Here is a 21,357-nt window from a genome sequence, read left to right as displayed (position 1 = left end):
TAAAAATCATCAGTGTATGGTTTAATTTGAAGAGATCCCGCCCCTCGTTCATGCGTAACTCACCACTTATTGGCTGAAATGCGCATCAGTCTTCATTTCTCACACGTGATTGGCTCCGAGTCGGGCCCTTTATTGAATGAATAGCGGAAGTCTGGGTGGACAGTGAGGCTGCATTTTGACAGGCTGGAGCGCAGAATTGAGGTATAAAGTACGTATAAATGCAGGTTGCAGCTGCACAAAAATAATCTTTCGCTGAATGGGGAAAATAAGGTCAAAGAGTAGGTGTTATGGACGTCCGGTTTTGGAGGTATTTTTGGACCGAACCTGAACAAGACAACTGCCAAGTTAGCAACCTGAGCTAGCAGTGTTAGCTTTGTTAGCCGAAACTAGTGTGTTGGGAAAATTGAAAGTAGAAGTCCGTCTCCGTTACAGATGAAACATTGGGCTGGTAAAGCATGCGAGACTTTCGCTACAAAGGGATAGAGTTTCTATCCGCCTAGAAATAGTTATATAGGTATTTTATTCCAGGTATAAACTGAATTCTTGTTTTTAGGAGTAGATTATAGGACTCATAAAAAAAATCCAAGGACTGGCCGATGATCACATAAATAAATTTGTTTGTATTTAAGAAATGATTGCAAATGTGGTGAATGTCAAGAGATGAACAAATGTATTTTGAGAAAAATATATAGATTAGTCTTTATTTCTCATATATACTTTATTGCACAGTGAAATTCTTTCTTCGCATATCCCAGTTTGTTCAGAAGCTGAGGGTCAGCACGCCAGCAATGAAACAGCGCCCCCTGGAGCACAGAGGGTTAAGGGCCTTGATCAAGGGCCCAAGTGTGGCAGCTTGGTGATACCTGGGCCTGAATTCCTGACCTTCTGATCAGTGTCCCATCTTTAACTGCTGAGCTAAAATCTATCGTCAACTAGAAGATTGTCGATTGAAAAAAAACTATAGATAGATAGATAGATAGATAGATAGATAGATAGATAGATAGATAGATAGGCAGGCAGACTGATCAGGCATACCATTATGACAGGTGAAGTGAATAACAATATTCATCTCATCATGGCATTTCTTAGGAGGTGGAATTCTTAGGCATTTTAAACATTTTGTCCTCAAAGTTGACGTGTTAGAAGCAGGAAAAATAGGCGAGTGTAAGGATTTGAGTGAGTTTGACAAGCGCCAAATTGTGTCTAGACGTCTGTATCAGAGCATCTCCAAAACTGCAGCTCTTGTGCGGTTTTCCTGGTCCGCAGTGGTCAGTATCTATCAAAAGTGCTCCAATAGTGGTGACCCGGAGACAGGGTCACGGGTGGACGAGGACGCATTGACGCATGCAGGGAGCGAAGGCTGGTCCGTGTGGTCCGAACCAACAGACGAGCGATCATAATGGTCGCTAATAATGACAGAGAGATAGATAGATAAAGAGAGAGATAGACAGACCGATAGATAAATAGACACAGATAGAAAGACAAATTCAGGTAAACTACACAAAGTATCAAAAGGCATAGCAAGTGAAAATAATTAATGTTTCTTCCTTCTTGTAATTTATATAAGTTTTGCTTTAATTACGTAAGTGCGTGCATTTACTCCCTGGAATATTCTTCAGATTTATATTTTCAACCACCATGAAATTACAAATTTTGCTTTATGAGGAGGATTGTGATTGTGCAACCCACTGGACACGTAGCTATCTGCTTTCCGTGGAAGACTGAACATTTCTAAGGAGAATTAGTTTATTAAAAAAAGTATTATATTGCCTCTCAACAGAGTTTTAGGCTGATGGGATCCTAAGTCCACTGTTGACACATTCATTTATGCAGACTCGGCACGTTTGTATGCCGCTCTGGATAAGGCCGTGTGCTAAATGTCAGAATGTAATATATGGTGGTTCATTTCTTATTGGCTGATTGACGGTTTTCTTATAAAAACTTCTCATGGTGTTCTTGAATCTATACATTAACTACATTCTCAGACAATTTTTTTTTGTTTTGTTTTTGTCTGAGGAAAAACATTCTTTTTTTTTTTTTTTGTCAATGGGATGGTCTACACAAACATACACTTTTTGTACCTTTACTATTTTTCTTTTACATAGAAAGATGCTTCTGTACGTTATAAAATAAGAGTGGTGCAATTTATTCCCCTTTGGGTAGATGTGGTAAATCACACATCATCTTTTTCTCCTACAGGGTCCCTTGTGAACTCCGTTAGAAGAGCACACTGCTTGTAAACCAGCATGGTGGATTCTCAGTACTACCTCCCCAACGACATTGGGATCTCTGTTCTGGATTGTGCCGAGGCCTTTCGTCTGCTGTCTTCTAAAGAGCAGCTATATGCACATTACCTCTCACGGGCAGCTTGGTATGGCGGCTTGGTGGTTCTGCTGCAGACCTCACCAGAATCTCCGGTCATCTACGTGCTCCTGCAGAGGATCTTCCGGAAGCAGACGCCTGCACAGCTGGAAGAGGTGGCGGCCGCAGCCGGCCTGAGCTCAGATGAATACCAGGTAAGAAACAGACATTTGGCCGTCTCAATAATTAGCAGAACAGTGAGAGGACAAATATTGATCTTTTTTTTTTTTCTCTCTCTCTTTTTTGCATCAGGCATTCCTTGTTTATGCTGCTGGGCTTTATGCAAACATGGGAAACTACAAGTCATTTGGTGACACAAAGTTCATCCCCAATTTGCCAAAGGTAAAGTGTCCAGTATAGTCGTTTTTTTTTCTCTAATTAAAATATCACATCAGCGATACAGTTCATGCTGTGGAGCACAAAGGTTTGAGATGCTTTTTGGAACCTCTGAAGAAGAAAATCGTTTTATTTTTGTATAATACGAGGTGCTATCAAAAAGTTTCGAGACTAATGGTGCTATTCTGGCAATCATTACCACGTCTGCGATTTCATCACGGACAGCAAGTTACAACAAAGAGCAAGCGTGAGGTTCTGCATGAAATTGGGCAAATCCGCCACAGAGACTTTTGACATGACATGCGTGGATATACACGGCGATGCTGCAACCAGTCGTTCGAGGCGTTTCAAATGGCTTCAAGAACGGAAGAACCTCACTGGAAGACGACGAGAGATCAGGAAGACCCTCAACAAGCTCAAACCCTGAAAACCGAAACCTCAATGTCGAAATTGTTCGGCAACTTGTACATGATGGTTGTCGGAGAACATTGTGGAAGGTGCTTCTAAAAGAAGACTTCCAGGACACATTTCAGAAGTGGCAGGAACGCTGGGTGCGCTGTATTGCTGTACAAGCGGACATTTTTTGAAGGTGATAGTGTGTAAATGTGGATGAATAAAATACTGTCTAATGTCGAAACTTTTTAATACCACCTCGTATTTCTACTGGTTATCTTCAATAACTGCTTCATACTGGTCATATATCAGCAAGACAGCAACCCAGTAATACACACTGTAGCACATTTAAGCATGATATTGCAATCAGGAGCATCCAGGCACTAAAGCAGATGATGATGAAGGGGAGGTGGTAGCTTAGTGATTAAGGCATTGAACTTTGGATCTGAATGTCATGAGTTCCTGCCCCTCCTGGTCCCCTGAGCAAGGCCCTTAACTCCATAGATGCTCAGTTGTATAAATGAGAAGAGAATGTAGGGATTGAGGTGTCATTTTGGGAGGTGGTACTGCAGTTAAGGCATTGGACCCTGGAGTGGAAGATCACAGGTTCAAACCAAGGCTCACTCCTGGGCCCTTGAGCAAGGCTCTTAACTGCTCACTTAAGTATCTCTGGGTAAGAGTGTCTCCATAACTCCATAAATGTAAACAAAGTTGTATTTATTACATTAAAATGTATAAAATGCTGTTAGAAAATATTGATTTTATCTTTTGAAATTTAAGATGCCTATTTATTTAATATACTGGTTAGAGTCAATGGTCAGATCCTATTTCAGTGCATGATGTTAGAATACACCCTAAATAGAGCATCAGTCCACTGCAGGTCACACACACACACACACACACACACACACACACACACACACACACACACACACACACACACACTCTCTCACTCTCTCTCTTACTCTCTCGCTCTCACACACATACATTTACTCCTGGGGCAATTTCGAGTACCTAGGCAATCTAATAGCATGCTTTTTCAGATTTGGGGTGAAATCAGACGAACGTATGTGGAGAACATGCGAGTATGCCATCCACAGGCCTATTATAATACTAATTTTATGTTTAATCGTGTAACATATAATGTGTGGTGTCTAAAACACTAAATGTCGGAAAGAACGTCATTTTAACACTGCATTCTGTCATAACCTAGTATTGACTGAAGTCTTCGTTCCATGTGCAGGAGAAGTTTAAGATAGTGGTGTGGGAAAGCAAGGCCTATAAAGAGAACCCTGCTGAGATGGAGGCTCTGTGGAACAGCTGCTCCCACCTTCTCTACTCTTTGGAAGAAAAGCAGAAACAGCTTGGACTCGGGGATGAAGTAAGTTCGCTCTAATAAACTTTTATCTTCTTGATTTGAAGAAAAAAAAAAATCTGTCTGGTAAAAATCATTCGGGTGACTGTTTTTTTTTTTGTGTCTTTTAAAGGGGATCTCCACATACTTCTCAGGGAACTGCTTCTTAGAAGATGCAGAGTTCGCCCAGAAATTTCTCGACTCCAAGGTTCAGTAATTAGACTGTTATTAATATTTAAAACACTTTATTTTTGTGATGTCTTTTGGGAGACCATTTTCCTGGCATACTACAGCGCATATCAGTTCCATTTTTATCCGATGAAAGAAGATGCTGGATTTTAAAACCACTTCATCTCCTAGTAGTGCTTTTGCTTTTCAAGCACTTTGATAATCTAATTGAAACACTTGACATGTGATATATATATAAAATATATTGTGGGAAGAATTTCTAAGTCTACCATATAGACTTTGGAGAACTGGAGATTTGGTGTGAGCAAATTTCCTACTCAAGATTACAATGTTCTTTGTCCCCAGAACCTGAGTGCCTACAACACGCGTTTGTTTAAGACTGAGTCCGACGGGAAACGCTGCTACGAGGTGCGCCTCGCCTCTGCAGTGAAGAAGGGTGAGGAAATGTAAAAAAAAAACGCAGAATCAGCCCTATATCTATTATGTTTTTCTCTGATGTCTACTCTTTTAATTTTTTTACAGATTGTGCTGTTGAGGGTGAGGGAGAGACTTGCTGCGGCACATTTGACTTTGAGGGTGCTTCATTTTCTGTTCAGAGAGGGGACTATGCATATCTTATGGAGAAAGTCGGCCAAAACCTGGAAAAAGCAAAGGTAAATCATGTAGAACATGTATTTTTAGTGTAATAGTTTTTTTTTTATTTTTTTATTTTTTTTAAGACTCTTAGAGAAATGCAGTTATCAGTTTCTAATTATTTCTCTTGTCCTTGTGCATAGGCTTACGCTGCTAATGAGAACCAGAGTCAAATGCTGGAGGAGTATATAAAAAGTTTCACCTATGGGTCTGTGGATGCTCATAAAGAAGGTTCCCGTTTCTGGATAAAAGACAAGGGACCTATTGTGGAGAGGTGAATATAGAGCAAAAAATATAAAAAAATTTACATCAAAATTTACCACAGTTAAATTATTTTGCTTTTTTAATTAATTTATTTATTTATTTATTTTACATAAAAATTTACCATGATTACATTTTCAGCAAAAATTCTTTTTTAGTATTTATTTATTTATTTATTTATTTATTTTTTACATTTCTAATCACAATTAACCACAATTATTTTTTCAAAATTAATTAATATATGTATTTATTTATTATTTTTCTTTTACCTTTTATGGGAAATGTATTTATATGCTATGCTCTTAGGAATATGTCACAGGTAAGTGTTATTGAATCATAAAATTCAAAAGCCAATCAGGTTTCAAGATGCAAATTACAGGAAGGTATATGCAGCCTTGGTATTACACCAGTTTTTAGTGAAATAGAGTGGGGCTATCCAATTTACATAAACTCTCATTTAGAAAGAAAGTATTGCAGATAATTTTTTTTTCCCTTTTTTTTGTTGTTGTTTGATATTATTTGGTGTGTCTGCCATTTATTGTTTCATTTAAAAATCAGGTTATCTAAAATAAAATATTAATCATTTACTTCTTAACTTTTTTATTTTTAAATTTCCCAGTCTTTTTCTCCACATTTATACATACCACATGCTTAACATTTATATTGTTTTTGTTCTGCCTAATAGTTACATTGGCTTCATTGAGAGCTACAGAGATCCATTTGGTTCAAGAGGCGAGTTTGAAGGTAAGATTAAATTCTGATTCTGCTCTCGACCTCCATGATCAGTGCCACAGGTAGTTTGTTACATCTTTACGTATCTGGCGGCTCACTGCAGGTTTTGTTGCTGTGGTGAACAAGGCGATGAGTGCTCGGTTTGCAGAGTTAGTGAGCTCGGCTGAAGTCTTGCTGCCCGAGTTGCCGTGGCCTGCCGCTTTCGAAAAGGATCGCTTCCTCAAACCCGATTTCACCTCGTTGGATGTGCTGACTTTCGCCGGCAGTGGCATCCCAGCAGGAATCAATATTCCAAACTGTGAGTTAAACACATTTAGTGTAGTTTTGAATTGATTTTTGCAGACAATGTTCCATAGTAAACATTTCCTCTTTTTCCAGATGATGATATCAGACAAACGGAAGGCTTTAAAAACGTGTCTCTTGGGAACGTGCTGGCTGTGGCATATGCAACGCAGAAAGACAAACTCACTTTTTTGGAGGAAAAAGACAAGGTAAATTTTCACATGAATTGTACATTAGAATGCATCATTTCTTTTTCTTTATATATTGTTATTTATAAATTGTGCATTGATCAAAGCGTTCAGACTTGAACAGACAATGATTTAAATTCGTCTTTATGCCTGCAGGATTTCTACATCAAGTGGAAAGGCCCTTCTTTTGAGGTGCAGGTTGGGCTACATGAGCTTCTGGGGCATGGCAGTGGTAAACTCTTCATGCAGGTGAGTGTGATGTCCTTTTTTTTTGTGTGTTTCTACATTTTTTTTAAATAACTTACAAGTATTGGGTTTCACAATGTGGCAGATGGCATCAACTTATTTTTGTGTGTAGGATGAAAAAGGGAAATTCAACTTTGATAAGACTGAAGTCCGTAATCCAGAGACGGGGGAATTGGTGAGTCTGTTGTTCAACATTGTAGACTGTCATTGGTTTTATTATTTACAGGGTTTTGGGCTCGGGTAAAGCCAGGTACTAACAACGTATTTGCTTTGTTGTGATGTAGTGTCTTAAATGTTATTCTTACTGGTCTTATTTAGGTCTTAAAGTCATTCATTTGCAGAAACCCTGGTTTTAGCCTAATGGCATCAAAATTAGATTAGGTTAAATTATGGTGGCTAAATTAGAATCATTGCATTCATGCATCTGTGTGGCAACAAATAATAACTGATGCAGAAATGTGTTTAGTTTGTATCCGATTTTAAAAGGCACACTTACCCTCATGTGCACTGACTGATCAAATACTTCAGGACTGGACAAACGTACAGCATACAGTTACACACGTAACTTTGTGTAAACAATATCAATTGTTTACACAAAGTGTGATTTGGTTAATAAATGTCTATTTGTCCATGTTCTATTATCTCTCTAGATATGCCATTACTGTCTGGCAGTAATTGGGTGTTGCATTTATTGGTATCATTTAAGTATTTTAAAAGATATGCATGACTCCTTTTGCCTTTTTTTGGGGGGGAGAATTATACTTGCATAAATATAAACTAGAAAAAGAAGTAACCCTACAGTAATATTTTGAAAAGTCTAATGCATGTGTAAAAAGATTAGCATAATGCTGACAGAATATTTGTGTTTTTGTTCGGTTCTGCTATGCATTCAAACTAAAAGTTTATTTGGAATAACTTCATCCAAATCAAAGAACATCTTTGTCTAGCAAATATTTGCGGTTTTAAAACCCAACCAATGCATTGTTCTTCTAAAAATGTCTCGGTTTGACCGTGTGCGCTTTACTACACTTCTTCTTTTTTAGATTACCAGCTGGTACAAAGGCAGTGAGACATGGGACAGCAAGTTCTCAACCATCGCTTCATCATATGAAGAGTGTAGGGCAGAGTGCGTAGGGCTCTACCTCTGTCTGAACAAGCAGGTCCTGAGGTAACGCAAACGCTGACCCACGCTCGCACATTTGAAGTATTTCAGCTTGCACATTGTATTTGAGCTGAGATGTTACTGTTCCTCAATGCAGCATCTTTGGCCACGACGGTGATGCAGCAGAGGACGTGGTGTACGTTAACTGGTTGACCATGGTCCGTGCCGGTCTGCTTGGCCTGGAGTTTTACACACCAGAGAGCAAGAGCTGGAGACAGGTTTGCAACAATATTAGTCTCGGTTTAATTCACTTTCTTGGCAAGATTCGTTTACATGCAGAATTGCCAAAACAGTTACGTAACACCAAGCACTATAATAAGAACCTGTACACAACATTTTAGGTTAATTAGCAGCAACTAGTTTGGAAACCTTTTTTTTTTTTCTTTTTTTCTGTAGATGAAGTGATTAAATCAAGATTGTAAAATCAAGCTTTTTTTAATTATTTTTTTATATATATAATAAAGTGTATAGCAAAGTTTCAGCATTGCTAACTCCTTCATTATGGAGTATTTGGAGGGATACAAATAGTCCCCAAAGCTGTAATTTTCTTAGAGTTTTGGTTAAAACTACTGTTCATTGTATTTCTAAATTCTTTTTTAAACCGAATGCAGACGTTTATGACTCCTTTCCCTAGTTGTTGGAGCTTTGGGTCTCCCTGTATGGGCATTCATGTGTGTTTTTGTGTGTGTTGTAGGCTCATATGCAGGCCCGTTTTGTGATCCTGCGTGTACTGTTGGAAGCAGGAGAGGGTTTAGTGACCTTGAGTCAGACCACAGGCGTGGACGGTCAACCTGACGCCCTCATCACGCTGGACCGCAGTAAGATTCACACAGTGGGCAAGAGTGCCATCCAGAAGTTCCTCTGCAGTCTTCAGGTACATGATAAAGTTGTTGTTTGTGCAGTTTACCCTAATTGGTGTAGTATAAGGAAGAGGGCTGCCCGCGGCAAAGGGTGTTACCCTTTGCCGCGGGCGGTCAAACAAATATCGCGCAAGTCTCTCCATCCCTCAGTCCTGCAATTTGCCATAGGACTATATAACGAGAATACAGTCAACAAATGAAGTGGAGAAGAGAATAAAAACGGGTATTTACGTCACAAAAACGAAACAAGCTGTAAATTAATTGCGGGAGAGGGTGGTAATGGTCATCCTCGGCAGGAGCGGGATTACGAAGAAGCAGGGCTCTAGCATAAAGGTACCCCAACCCTATGCAAATCTTTGAAATGAAATAAATTGATTGTAAAAAATTGCCTGTGAAATACATTGAGGCAGAAAAAAAACATACAGTAAATAGGAAAACTTGTGCAAATTGTCCTTCCAAAAATGTTCCCCGGCATTAACAATTTAACAGCCTTATTCATTAAACTGGCAGACCAAATCAGCATCTCAATAATGTTTACATTTCCAGCCCTTTCAGCATTTATTGACCGTGACCAGGGATTAGAAACTTTAAAACAAAGAACCGAGAATTTACAAGATCAGCTTTCTGAATTGATTGATCCCATTTCCCCCAGGTGCACAAGTCCACGGCTGATGTGGAGGGAGGCCGAGCGTTGTACGAGCGCTACTCTGCAGTGACCGCTGGTGGTGCTCACGATTTCCTGCGACTCCGTGAGACGGTGCTGCTTCGCAAGGAGGCTCGCAAGATGTTTGTCCAGGCCAACACTCGAGTCAAAGGTCAGCTCTCGATGCTCAGATTCTGCTACCCAGTGTCTGTTTGAGCCCAATACTTTTTGTTCCTGTCTGAAGCAGCTCGGAAATATATTATTAAATATATACTTTTATTTATTTTTTCGCAATTGTAATTGCATTTATATACTTTCATCATTGGTGATTTGTAGATTTTGCAGTTCTTGGGCTTCTTGACTCTTTACAACATACACATTATATTGCCACCTGGTCATAAGTATATGTGCTTTTTGAGCATCGCATCCCACATTTAATCCCAATTTGCTCTTATAATTCCCTCCACTCTTTTGGGAAGATGCTCCACTAGATTTTGTAGAGATTTGTGTGAGATTAATTTAGCCACAAGAGTGTTAGTAAAGCCATGTACTGATGTAGGTGAGGTGAGGAGGCCTGGGGTGCAGTCAGTGTTCACATTCATCCCAAAAGTGTTCAGTAGAATTGAGATCAGAGTTCTATAGCTCTGAAGATCTTCCACTCCAAAGCATGTAAACCATATCTTCATGGAGCTCACTTTGTGCACAGGGGCATTGCCATGCTGGAACAGGTTTGGGTTTCCAAGTTCAAGTGAACACAATGTTATTATACCTCATCCAAAGACGTCCTGCACAATTGTATGTCTCCAGAAGAACCGCATAGGGCAAGAAATGTCTGGTGTCTCAATACGTCTGTCCATATAGTTTAGCTTCTATTGTATGCTCAATACAGCGTGAATATGATGGTGCTTCATAACCCATATCGGGGTTCTGTATGAATGTGTAATGTAAACGATGTAACCATCAAGCAGTATTTATTCAGAAAGGTTTCACACCCAGAGATATAACGTCTATATGTCTGGCCTGAATCTGGTGTGCTTCACCTTCATTTAATTAATTAATTGCTTATCCCTTTTTTTTCCCCTCCTGCCCCATATATATATATATTTTTTTTATAGCAAACAGTGTTGCATCGTAGCATGTTACTATTAAACTGTTTGGTGTTGTTTAAGGGGAGGCCGTGGAGCTGGAGGAGTACGAGGCGAGTGCTGCAGGACTGATCCAGTCTTTTACCCAGCGCTTCACTGAGGATGCTGAGGAAATGGAGGCTCAGCTGCTGGAAATGGCCTCCAAAGATGCAACCTGCTGGTGCTGAGGGGAGCATTGTATACCGAGAGTCAGCTTCTCAGATTAAAACTGCCCTAAAAGCCTGCAGGTACAAACTGCATCCAGGAAAGAAATGATCAAATGAAATCAAAAGATGGTTCTAAGGGTATGCTGGAAGTGATTGTAGAAAAATAGTGGAAGTGATTGTAGAAAAAAACAAAAAACGAAAACGACACAAAAAACCCATAAGGTCCAGTTTCAGATGTACTTGCCTATATGCACAATGCTTAATGCTTTGCTTGTTCTTCCTCAAACGTTGTAACAGTTAACCTACTTTTTTTTTCTTTCCTCTAAGCTCTGTACACCAATGTCAGTAAGTCAGGTTTTTTTTTTATTCAGAATATGCAATCACTCCTCTGTGTTTGAGATGGGACCACAGCCTACGCTTCCCACACAGATGGATATGTGTTAAAGCATCGGTGAGAGAAAATGTGCTGTGTGAGGGCGGAGTGGGAGAAGCACTTATGTAATCTAAACCTGTTGCACTTCTGTGAACGTTTTAACAAACGTGCGCCATGTAATCATCTTTATGTACCGATCAGCAATACATCACATCACAAACCGGCTAGTCAATTTGTGAGTTTAGTGGAATGTTTCCTCAGAAGTCAGTTTTTTAGTGGACTGGGCTGTCTTTATGGCATTTCCTATAAATGAAGACTGTGGCTGCTGACTAGGGGAAGCATTTCCTACCTAATTAAAATGTGATTTTTCAGAGTCTGTTTTGGTTCGCTCTTTCTGTTCTCTTTTTTTCGTTCCAAGAACAAACATTACGTTGTTCCACAAATAAGTACTATGTTGTCATTGTTGCAGCACAAAAATGGAAACCGCTATAATACTCAAAACAGGAGAATCTTTTTTTTTTTTTTTTTATTGATATCTTAAAGACCATTATTTGCACAGTATCACAATTTTTTTGTTCACTACCAGGGTTTCTGCAGGTTTCACAAAGTCAAATCTAAGACTTTAAGACCATTAAGAATTAAATTTAGGACCTACATCACATAAAAAAACACACAAGGCCTAGATTTTGATTTTGAAAAATATTATTTTAGACTTTTGAAGTCCCTGTGGAAACCCTGTCTACAAATGGCAAACATTTGCATACATTTAAGTCCAGGTTGACTCGTAAAGGTTGTTTATAAACAAGCTGAGGTTTTCACAATCCTGGTTCTGGTCCTGCGTATTTTACCGAGGTTCAATTCAACAATTATTTTTATTTAACTGATGAATGGGGTAGGTGCGTTTAATGGATAATTTAATAACTTAAAATGTGCAGCACAGAGGAACAAAATGAAAAGATGTAAGAAATGTTGTACAATAGTGTATAGAAAGTATAATAGAAATAGAAGCATCACTGCCATCATACACTATACTGCCAAATGTTTGCAGACACCTGGTATTAAGTTTTTTTTTTTTTAAAGCATCACATTCCACATTTAGTCCCAACTTGCTCTTATAATTCCCTCCACTTTTCTGGGAAGATGTTCCACCACATTTTATAGGTGTGCTTGTGGACCGTTTGCGTTCATCAGCCACAACGGTGTTGGTAAAGTCAGGTACTGATGGAGGTAAGGTGAGGAGACCTGGGGTGCAGTCAGTTTTCCAATTCATCCCAAAGGTGTTCAATAGGATTGAGATCATATAGCAGGCCACTCAAGATCCTCCTCTCCAACCTATGCAAACCATAACTTCATGGAGCTCGCTTTGTGCACAGGGGCATTGCCATGCTGGGACAGGTTTGGGTTTTCAAGTTCAAGTGAACACAATTTTATTATATCACATCCAAAGACATCCTATACAATTGTGTACCTCCAGAAGAACCACATATGGTGAGAAATGTCAGGTGTCCCAATACCTTTTGTCCATATAGTGTACATCAATCTTAGTGTTATTACAGAAAAATGAATTTATTTAGCAAAATGTACAAGGTTTTCTTAGGTCCCATATGAATACAGAAAAATAAACAATTTGGCACGAAACATAAATTAAAATACAGCTACAACTATGTAAACGATTTTTATTTCCACTATACACTTATCTAAAGATAAATTAATAAAACCTCAGAAAAAGTAACATATTTTACATTTCAATATATTTTCAATTGTAGTTTGTAAGTTGTTCTCCACTTTCCTTGAACGTACAACATTAAAGCCTTCTCTGCGTTAGGTCCCATTACGAGGCTTCCCCTGAAAGGTCCAACGCTCCCTCTCTGGTCAACTTGCTAGATTTCATATCCTGATTGGAGTGCTGGTAAATGAGTGGAGCACTGCTGGTACCCAGGTTCTGCAGGTCTTGAATCTGAGCATCTAGAGGAACTTGTATTAACTTTCCACTACTTCTCCAGTACAGGCAAAACTCGTCTGGCTTGTCCACTCCAAATTTGTTGGCGCAGAGTTGTGCCAAAGCTTCTCCGCTGAACCCTTCCTTCCATTGCAAAGTCTTTACCAGACTGCACTCTCCATCTTGGAACAGCACCTTTACAAACCTCTACAGAATACAAAGATATTAACATGGGTTATAATTTACATTTATGGCATTTGGTAGATGCCCTTATCCAGAGCGACTTACATTCATCTCATTTATCCAACTGAGCAGCTATAGGGTAAAGGGCCTTGCTCAGGGGCCCAGCAGTGGCAGCTTGGTGTGGCTGGGGTTTGAGCTCATGACCTTCGCCTCCTAAGTCCAAAGCCTTAACCACCAAGCTACCACCTCCACTTAGAATAAATCTTGATTGTTATTCTACAAAGAAAAAGTCAGAATAACTGACCTGTTTTATGTCATTCTGGCTCTTGGACTCTGTGCTACGACGGAGGCTCCACTCCTTCAGGGATTCCTTGACTTGGTGGGTAAGTTTACTGGAAGGCATAGCATCTGGCTCACTCTGTATATAGCTAAGGCTGGCGTAAACACTGGTCAGATAGTATCCACCTGACAGGAAATGAAGGTGAGTGATGAGTTAACATAAAAGCATGCAATATTTGTGTTTAATAATGCATGATATCTCTACCCTCTCCAGTCAGCCAAGAGGTTTCTAGCAGCTCCATCATATACTCCACTTCTAGAGAAAACTCGGGCATGTTGCACTGCACGATCACATAGGAAAGAGCTGGCAGGAAGTCATCAGCTCCAAATTCTTGCCCTGTAGTATGAAGTTTTAAAAAAAATTATAATTTTGATTGATTATAAAACTAGAAATGAGAAATTTCACAAAGTGAGTTTGTGTACTCCATGCAGTCCTCACCTGTATTGGTCTTCATGGCTTTATAGATGAGCTTGCAGATCTGCAGTAGAAAAATGACTTTGTCGATGGGTGAATAGGCACGTCTCATCAGAGACATCTTGTGCTTTATCTTCTCAATGCCATGAGCATCAGGCACAGCAACCTGCACTCCAAAAAGCTCTCGCGGCGAAGCGTCTCTGGCTCTCGCCATACTCTGAGTCAGCCTCTTCATAGAGCCGTCATGTTCGTGCACATTATAGAGCGCGGCGTCAATCTGCCCTTTCAGAGGTTTCAGTACACAGCGGAACAGGGCTTTTTCCAGTGTCTGGTCTACAAAAACACATGGATAGGCACAGTTTGCTTATTATCATGAGCCCTAGATGTAACATGTTATCAGTGGTGGACAGTAATGAAGCAAATGTAATTCGTTACTGTACTTAAGCAGCTTTTATCGAGTATTGGTATATTTAAGAAAACTTTACCTTCACTACATTTTCAAGTGAAATATCTTGGAAAATTGTTTGAGTGGATAAAAACTTAACTGGTCAAACATGCAGCGAGCCATCAATCAGAGTAGAGCACGTTTGCTGTTTGAACTTGTTTTGATTGGCGTTTTATCTACTTAGCATCAACATACAGTTCAGCGTCAGTTCAACAGCAAGCGGAACATTTTGAGATGAAGAAATGATGGAAGAAACTCCTGACTCGAACTCGTCACATCACCCTTGGCCTTAATTGCGCAGTTTTTTTGGAAGGAGTTCAAAATAAGGTTTTGGGCTCTTGATCATTTTAATAAATATCAGTGTTTGACTCATTAATATCATTCTATTAATAGATTAACCGTCTTTTCACATAAACTGAGTTGATTAAGCAGAGTCTTGTGCCAAAAATCATTCTAGGAACATTATAGCCATAATAAATCATTGTACACTGGATACTAAAGTACATTTCAAGGCAAATACTTTTACTCCAGTGAAAGTTTAAAGGGAGCATTTTTACTGGAGTGATATTTTACCTGCTGTATTTCTACTTTTACTCAACTACATAGTTTGTGTGTCACCACTGCGTGTCATAAAAAAGGCACTATAAAAAAAATCTGTGCTGTGTACCTTTCTCATCCTCGGGCACGAGGGTCTCGATTGGTGGCTCAAGCTCTCCACACTCCAACAGAAACACCTTAGCCTGGTTGATAAAGTGACGCAAACCCTGCAGCATCTCCACCGTGGTTGTCAGGCACCGGAGATTCAGTGCTTCCCTTTGCTCTTTCAAGAAGTCTTGTATCAGAGCACCAAATGCCATACGCCTGTCTTGCGAAAGGTCTTCGACCAGCCGTATGACTCTCTTCCCTGGTACAAAGAACGATACAAACGCTGCACTCATCTTTCGCAGAGCCGAAACAGACTGGTGAGGAGGATAAGGAGAGGGGATGATAGGGTTACTAGTGCCATGTGTGAGGGAAGGCCTGCGAGGACACTCTTCGGCCTCGTCAAGGCTGCTAATGGAGCTGCTGCTGTCCAACTCGGTGAGGGATGGTGCTTTTCTTTTCTCAAGGACTAGTCCGATGTCCTCCTCCTCATTTTCCTCTTCACTCTCCACAGGGATTTTTCTATGGGCCTGTGTGTGAAGCATATGAATAAACCATGCAAACCATAGACTAAGTAAAGCAAATGAATAAACCAGGCAAAGGAATTACAGTAATTATTTATGGAGTGCAGTTTGAGGGTATGTTGTACCTGCAGAAGAGCTTTCGGTGAATGGTAGTCCTCCTCCTCGGCCGTTGGAGAGAGGGTTATCGTGACTGGGGCAGACTTTTTCTTTGGAAGAAGAGGAGGCTGTAGATAATCGGAATCTTCCTCAACAGCTTCAACACTTCTCTTATCCTCCTCATTGGTCCGAACCACTTCACTTTCCTGCACCTTCTTTCCTTTACAGTTGGCTTTCGCGAATAGTGGCGGAGGTGGTGCCGGGGTGACAGGGGGTGAAAGCGAACTTGTGTTTTCGGTGGAGACGCGAACCTTTATGCTGCGTTTAAAATGATGACGCTTGTGCATGGCACCACGAATGGGATGCTCTTGTAGGAATAGTGGGTTGATAAAACATAAAGCTCCCTGCCCTGCTCCCTGATCCAGTTCAGAGGGACTTCGGGTTTGAATCGGGCAAAACTCCTGGAACAGTGTTTCTTGGGTGCTAGTAGATGTGATAGACTGTTGTGGTTTCGAATTTTGGACTACAGGCGCATCCTGTACTGGTGGAGGACCGTTGCGAGGCCCACGAAAGTTTAACTGAGAACTCCAGAACTCTGTATGACATAAGGCAAAGGGTCATTTCATTGTTCATGTTCGTTGTAATAAAGATCTTTCGAGGAAAATTACATTCTTGAGGTCATTACTTTTAAACCTAGTTAATCATAGTCTAACGTGAGCTGCAGCTGAAGCTAAACCCAACACATTCTCATACCTTAACCTACATTGTAATAATGGTGACAATCTATATTTACTGAGTTTCCACAGTCTTTAAAAAATACTTGGATGACCACAGTCTAGAGTAAAACCACCATGTACTTACCCACACCCATATGAGAAATGGATTCCAACTGTTTCTGGGATGAAGCCTTGGCTATGGCCTCTGGTAACTCCAGAGTAAATGGAAGCACATCCCTAATGTAAATAAGTTAAATAAATCATCATCATTAACAATAACAATTACAATTATTGAATTAAAATGAAAAGAAATGAGTTTTAAATACCGGCTCACACAGTAGAAGGCAATAAGTCTACAAAGGTCTGGGAAACTTATAGCTGAGCTTTCCAAAGAGAAAGCTGGGGGGTGGAGAGTAACAATTAGTATATATCCACATTCATCCAAGCGAATTGTTCAACACCAAGTTCCAATTATTAATATTTATAAATGTATAGATATTTTATATATATATATATATATATATATATATATATATATATATATATATATATATATATATACACACACAGGTAGCCCCCAACTTACGAAATACATTGGGACCGGAAAAGTGTTCGTAAGTCGAGAAGAGTGACGTGTCTCGGTTCCATAATGTATGCCTGTCAGGCGTTCTTCTTCTTCTCCCTCTGTTTGCAGTGTTGTCAAATGTGAATAGTGCGTGTGGATTTTAAAAGGGTGGCAATGTCCGTGTTCGTATCTCAGAAAATTTGTAAGTCGGGCATTCGTAGGTTGGGGGCTGACTGTGTGTGTCTGTCTGTGTGTGTGTGTGTGTGTGTGTGTGTGTGTGTGTGTGTATATATATAATATAACATTTTGTGTTTTGTCTTTATGCTCTTACTTGAATCCTTTTCCCGGATGATAAACTGTTTGACAAACGATGGTACGCTGTCATCTGCTAGCCTTAGACACAGCATTTTCTTCTGGGATGTGCTGGACTTTCGCACCAGAAAAGTCTACAAAATTGAAGTAACCCTTACATTTACAACAAAATACTGTTTTTTAGCATTTTGTTCACGATTCTTGTGAGTCTTATATTATTTTCAAATGAACCCATTTCCCAGGAACCACATGAGAAACAGAAGATTTCTTTATAATAAAGGAAATTAGGCTTTCTGGAGTTTCTGACATATTTGAACATGTGTTTATTTTTTGTATCAATTTGTGAGTGGATGTTCCTCACCCCTGGGGGTTCACGCTGTAGGATGTGAAGTGACGTGGCTGAGTTTATAGACATCTGCAGCCATACGGGGTATGTGAGCAGCAGGCGATCCAGCACACTGATGCTCTTCAAGGAGCCTCGCTGAGGACATATCTTCTTCTCTCCTACTGGAGGGGCATCTGGATAGTCATACACGTGGTCGTCCTGCATCTACAATGTATTTAACAACATGCAAGTGATACCACATGTAGTACCAAGTAAATAGCTGAGGTGGCATCCTGTGTGGTTCAATGTATTAAATACAAAAAAAGGTTACAGTTCTGTTATTGGAATGTTGGAAAGACTGCATGGAAAGGGTGCAGTGTTTAGGGGTCCAAGAATGCATAGTTATTTCTATCACTTTCATTAAACAAACAAATGAATTTGACACACATCGAGCATTTTTTGGTGAAACTCACGAGTATGAATGTGTAATGGTCAATCAGGTGGTAGTAGACGGCATTATGCGCATATGAACTTCTCATAAATGTACATAATGTTCTTACAAAGAACAACTTGACCATTCTGATGCTCTGGACTTCCTTTTCAGTAAATACTCTTACCTTTTTTTTATTATTTTCCAGTCATCTCAAAGTGATTGTGTAACTTTTTTCCATTTAATGGCTATTTTCTACACAAACATGTGCCTTATTTCTCCCGATGACCTTCTGTTCTTACTGGATTTTGGAAACCCCCCACTTTGGGCTCATTCCTCCTCCTGGTCATGTGAGTGCTGTTTGTCATAATCTGACTAATTTTCTAACATTTTTGTGTTGGACTTCTTTGACTGAACTTGTCTATTCTCAGTTGTAGCATGTTTATAATATCATCCTAAACATACAAAATATCTCAATCATAAAAAAAGACAAAGTTGACAAAGTCCAATAAGATGAACAACTGCTATTACCCACTGTTTAAAGTCCTGAATGCTATTAAAACAGATTGTTGATTAAATGTTTTATTTTGCTTGTTTCTTTCTTTTTCCTTGAAATTAGTATTAGCAAACCCAAGCCTCATTTACTTTATCAAAAAGTTTGTGGGCACCTGACCACAAGATTTGTATCTGCCTCTTGAACATCTCATTACACATTTTTCCCATTTGCTGCTTCACTCTTTTGGGAAGATGTTCTACTAGATTTTGAAAATCATTTCTGGAGATTTGTGCTCATTCATCCACAATGGTGTTAGCAAAGTCAGGTACTGATGTAGGTGAGGTGAGGAGGCCTGGGGTGCAGTCAGGGTTCTAAGTCAACCCAAAAGTTGTTCAGTAGGGTTGAGGTTGAGCTCTATAGCAGGAAGATCTTCCACTCCATCTCATTAAAACCATATCTTCATGGAGAGGGACATTGTTATGCTGGAACAGGTTTGGGTCTCCTAGTTTAAGTGAAGGGAAAATGCAATGCTTCATCATCCAAAGACATCCTACAATTGTGTGCCTCCAAGTTTGTGTTCAAAGTTTGGGAAAGAACCACATATCTCAATACTTTTGTCCATGTAATGTATTTTTGCACAAAATTATTTCACATTAAGTCAAAGAATTGGACATTTATTTAGAAAAGCATTAACAAAATATTATTATCATTATTATTATTATTATCATTATGTGCTGTATAATATAAATGTGCAAAATAAATCACTATTTGAAACTGTTATAAAAATAACTTTTTTCAGATTCAGGATTCGTTTTTCAATAGCAAATATGTTTCTTTTTTGCACTCGTTTGCTAAGAGTATATTCGCAGAAAGTGAAACTGATCAGTAAGTGTTACAAAGTTTAGGTACCCCTGGCATAGGCTGCTTCTGAGTGGGATGGTGAAGAATAATCCTTTTTTTAGCAGTCGTTGGCTGCTATAGCAACACTGGCCCACACGTCCTACCGGGCATTCCCACCCACTGACACACTAGCCTATTCTGGGGGAAAAAACTTTTAAACTAACTTAACTAAACTAGTATTTTTTTTACATCTGATAGGATTATACGAATGATGATATAAAAGAAAAGTTATAAGAGAGAATTCAATGTTGTCCACCATGTTTTCAGGCATTACAAAGTTTTTTATTTCTTTCTCCACAACATTGCTTCTATTCTGGTAGGATGTTTCCTTCATAGTTGCTCAGACAGAGATTTAAAAGATGTTCTTCAAGATGGCTTTTCAGCTTGAAAGGGGGGAAAAAACCTCAGAAGTCATATGATGTAAAGAGATTACAGAGTTCGTGTTTAGGCAGGAGAAGAAGGGAACAGACCTACGTATAGGGTGTGTAAATGAGCCAGCAAGTCCAGGCTTGGTGGGGTGGAAGATTATAAGTATGTGCTTTGGAGGTGTTTGTGGTAATTTTGCATAACATCCATGATCCTGCAAATGTTATAATGGAACTGTTTAAGATACTGAACTGTTAACACACTTATGGTTGGGATAATGAATACTTTTAGGAAAGAAAATGAAGAATCATTGGACTTTTTTTGTATCTGATTTGTTACTCTTATTTGTTGTCTATGTAAAGATTGAAGGTGCATAATAAACCCACAGCTCTAAAGTACACTATATACACTACAGTATATATATATATATATATATATATATATATATATATATATACAGCATACAGGTTCTCTTTGTGTAACTTACAAATAAGTTTATTACTATACACAGCAGACGACAACAATCTGATCTAAATATCCAAGCAATGTAGACTAATAATAATCCAGTCTAATTTTTCCCCAGATGTTGAAAGTGGAAACAGGGTTGTAAGACCAGATGTGTATGAAATACCCAAATGTAACCGAATCCACATCTCAGGTTCAGGAGAACTCATCCAAGCTTTGCAGTAGTATACTAGTAAAAGGGATCATGCTTCATAAAGTAATAAAAGTCCAGAGATTTATAGCCGCTGAAAGAAACTAACCGCTTACCTTTTCCACCTCGGCGATCTTCTCACAGTTCCAGTAGCTAAAACACTACTTTGTGCCACGAAGCTGTCAGATCCATGAAGAACCGCTGGACCACAGCAGAGTAGAATGAGTCTCTTGTGTTTTTGCTCACAGGGGAAATCGGCAGCTCTAGTTCCTCTTCCACGTGTGTGAGAAGATCTCGTTCAGTCTCTTCCCCCCCCCCAGTGGGTGAACCTGTGATTCAGGCATTATTCACACTCCTTCTTCCTCTGCGTGATTTCCACTGTGATTTTTGTAAATGGCAAAAGTTCCTGTGCGTCTACGCATGCGCTTTGGTTAACCAGGCAGGTAGCCTACACCTTGTGGGCACTACGGTGAGCTGGACACTGAGTCACGTTCACAGCAAAACTTGCGTCATCGGAAATGTTTTTTTTTTGTTAATAAATAATAGGAAAGTAAAACTGCGTAGGTGTGGGATTTTAATAATGTAGTGGCTCAAGTAGATTGCAAAGCTTTAGGTCTGTCGCTTTACCACCATCATTACTATCATCACCAGTATTGTACTATTACTTCTACTACTAATACTACTACCACCATTACAACCACCATT

At 39.4% G+C, this 21,357-nt stretch overlaps 2 protein-coding genes across 4 annotated transcripts; one reads left to right on the top strand and one right to left on the bottom strand.

Annotated features, from left to right (window-relative positions):
* Positions 1 to 102: 102 nt before the first annotated feature.
* On the top strand, positions 103 to 11,677 carry dpp3 (dipeptidyl-peptidase 3). 3 transcript variants are annotated; one of them, XM_046867863.1, is made up of 18 exons: positions 103 to 208; positions 2,200 to 2,516; positions 2,614 to 2,703; positions 4,334 to 4,471; positions 4,578 to 4,652; positions 4,979 to 5,069; positions 5,156 to 5,286; positions 5,410 to 5,540; positions 6,213 to 6,271; positions 6,363 to 6,557; positions 6,638 to 6,750; positions 6,886 to 6,978; positions 7,088 to 7,150; positions 8,019 to 8,143; positions 8,235 to 8,355; positions 8,832 to 9,011; positions 9,650 to 9,812; positions 10,810 to 11,677. In XM_046867863.1, the coding sequence occupies exons 2-18, from the start codon at positions 2,247 to 2,249 to the stop codon at positions 10,950 to 10,952; spliced, it is 2,181 nt and encodes a 726-aa protein (XP_046723819.1). In that variant the 5' UTR covers positions 103 to 208; positions 2,200 to 2,246; the 3' UTR covers positions 10,953 to 11,677. The 3 variants fall into 3 exon arrangements, with proteins under 3 accessions (XP_046723819.1, XP_046723820.1, XP_046723821.1); XM_046867864.1 differs by having other exon boundaries at positions 116 to 201; XM_046867865.1 differs by lacking the exon at positions 103 to 208 and adding an exon at positions 288 to 307.
* On the bottom strand, positions 11,545 to 21,078 carry rin1a (Ras and Rab interactor 1a). The gene is made up of 11 exons (XM_046867862.1): positions 20,769 to 21,078; positions 17,842 to 18,030; positions 17,500 to 17,614; positions 16,930 to 17,002; positions 16,749 to 16,840; positions 15,917 to 16,482; positions 15,293 to 15,797; positions 14,205 to 14,513; positions 13,971 to 14,102; positions 13,731 to 13,891; positions 11,545 to 13,450 (listed from the first exon to the last, which is right to left on the bottom strand). The coding sequence occupies exons 2-11, from the start codon at positions 18,028 to 18,030 to the stop codon at positions 13,136 to 13,138; spliced, it is 2,457 nt and encodes an 818-aa protein (XP_046723818.1). The 5' UTR covers positions 20,769 to 21,078; the 3' UTR covers positions 11,545 to 13,135.
* Positions 21,079 to 21,357: the final 279 nt, after the last annotated feature.

The sequence above is a fragment of the Silurus meridionalis genome, chromosome 15 (genome assembly GCF_014805685.1).
Source record: "Silurus meridionalis isolate SWU-2019-XX chromosome 15, ASM1480568v1, whole genome shotgun sequence".
NCBI lineage: Eukaryota > Metazoa > Chordata > Actinopteri > Siluriformes > Siluridae > Silurus > Silurus meridionalis.
This window is presented reverse-complemented; position numbering and strand designations above follow the sequence as displayed.

Excerpts from the sequence above, each read along its gene's own strand:
- dpp3 (XM_046867863.1), top strand. The coding sequence starts at position 2,247 with ATGGTGGATTCTCAGTACTACCTCCCCAACGACATTGGGATCTCTGTT. Across the intron at positions 6,751-6,885 it reads TTTTGGAGGAAAAAGACAAG|GATTTCTACATCAAGTGGAA; the intron begins GTAAATTTTCAC and ends TTATGCCTGCAG. Across the intron at positions 9,813-10,809 it reads GGCCAACACTCGAGTCAAAG|GGGAGGCCGTGGAGCTGGAG; the intron begins GTCAGCTCTCGA and ends GTGTTGTTTAAG.
- rin1a (XM_046867862.1), bottom strand. The coding sequence starts at position 18,030 with ATGCAGGACGACCACGTGTATGACTATCCAGATGCCCCTCCAGTAGGA. Across the intron at positions 15,798-15,916 it reads CACCGAAAGCTCTTCTGCAG|GCCCATAGAAAAATCCCTGT; the intron begins GTACAACATACC and ends CTTCACACACAG. Across the intron at positions 13,892-13,970 it reads CTCTTGGCTGACTGGAGAGG|GTGGATACTATCTGACCAGT; the intron begins GTAGAGATATCA and ends ATTTCCTGTCAG.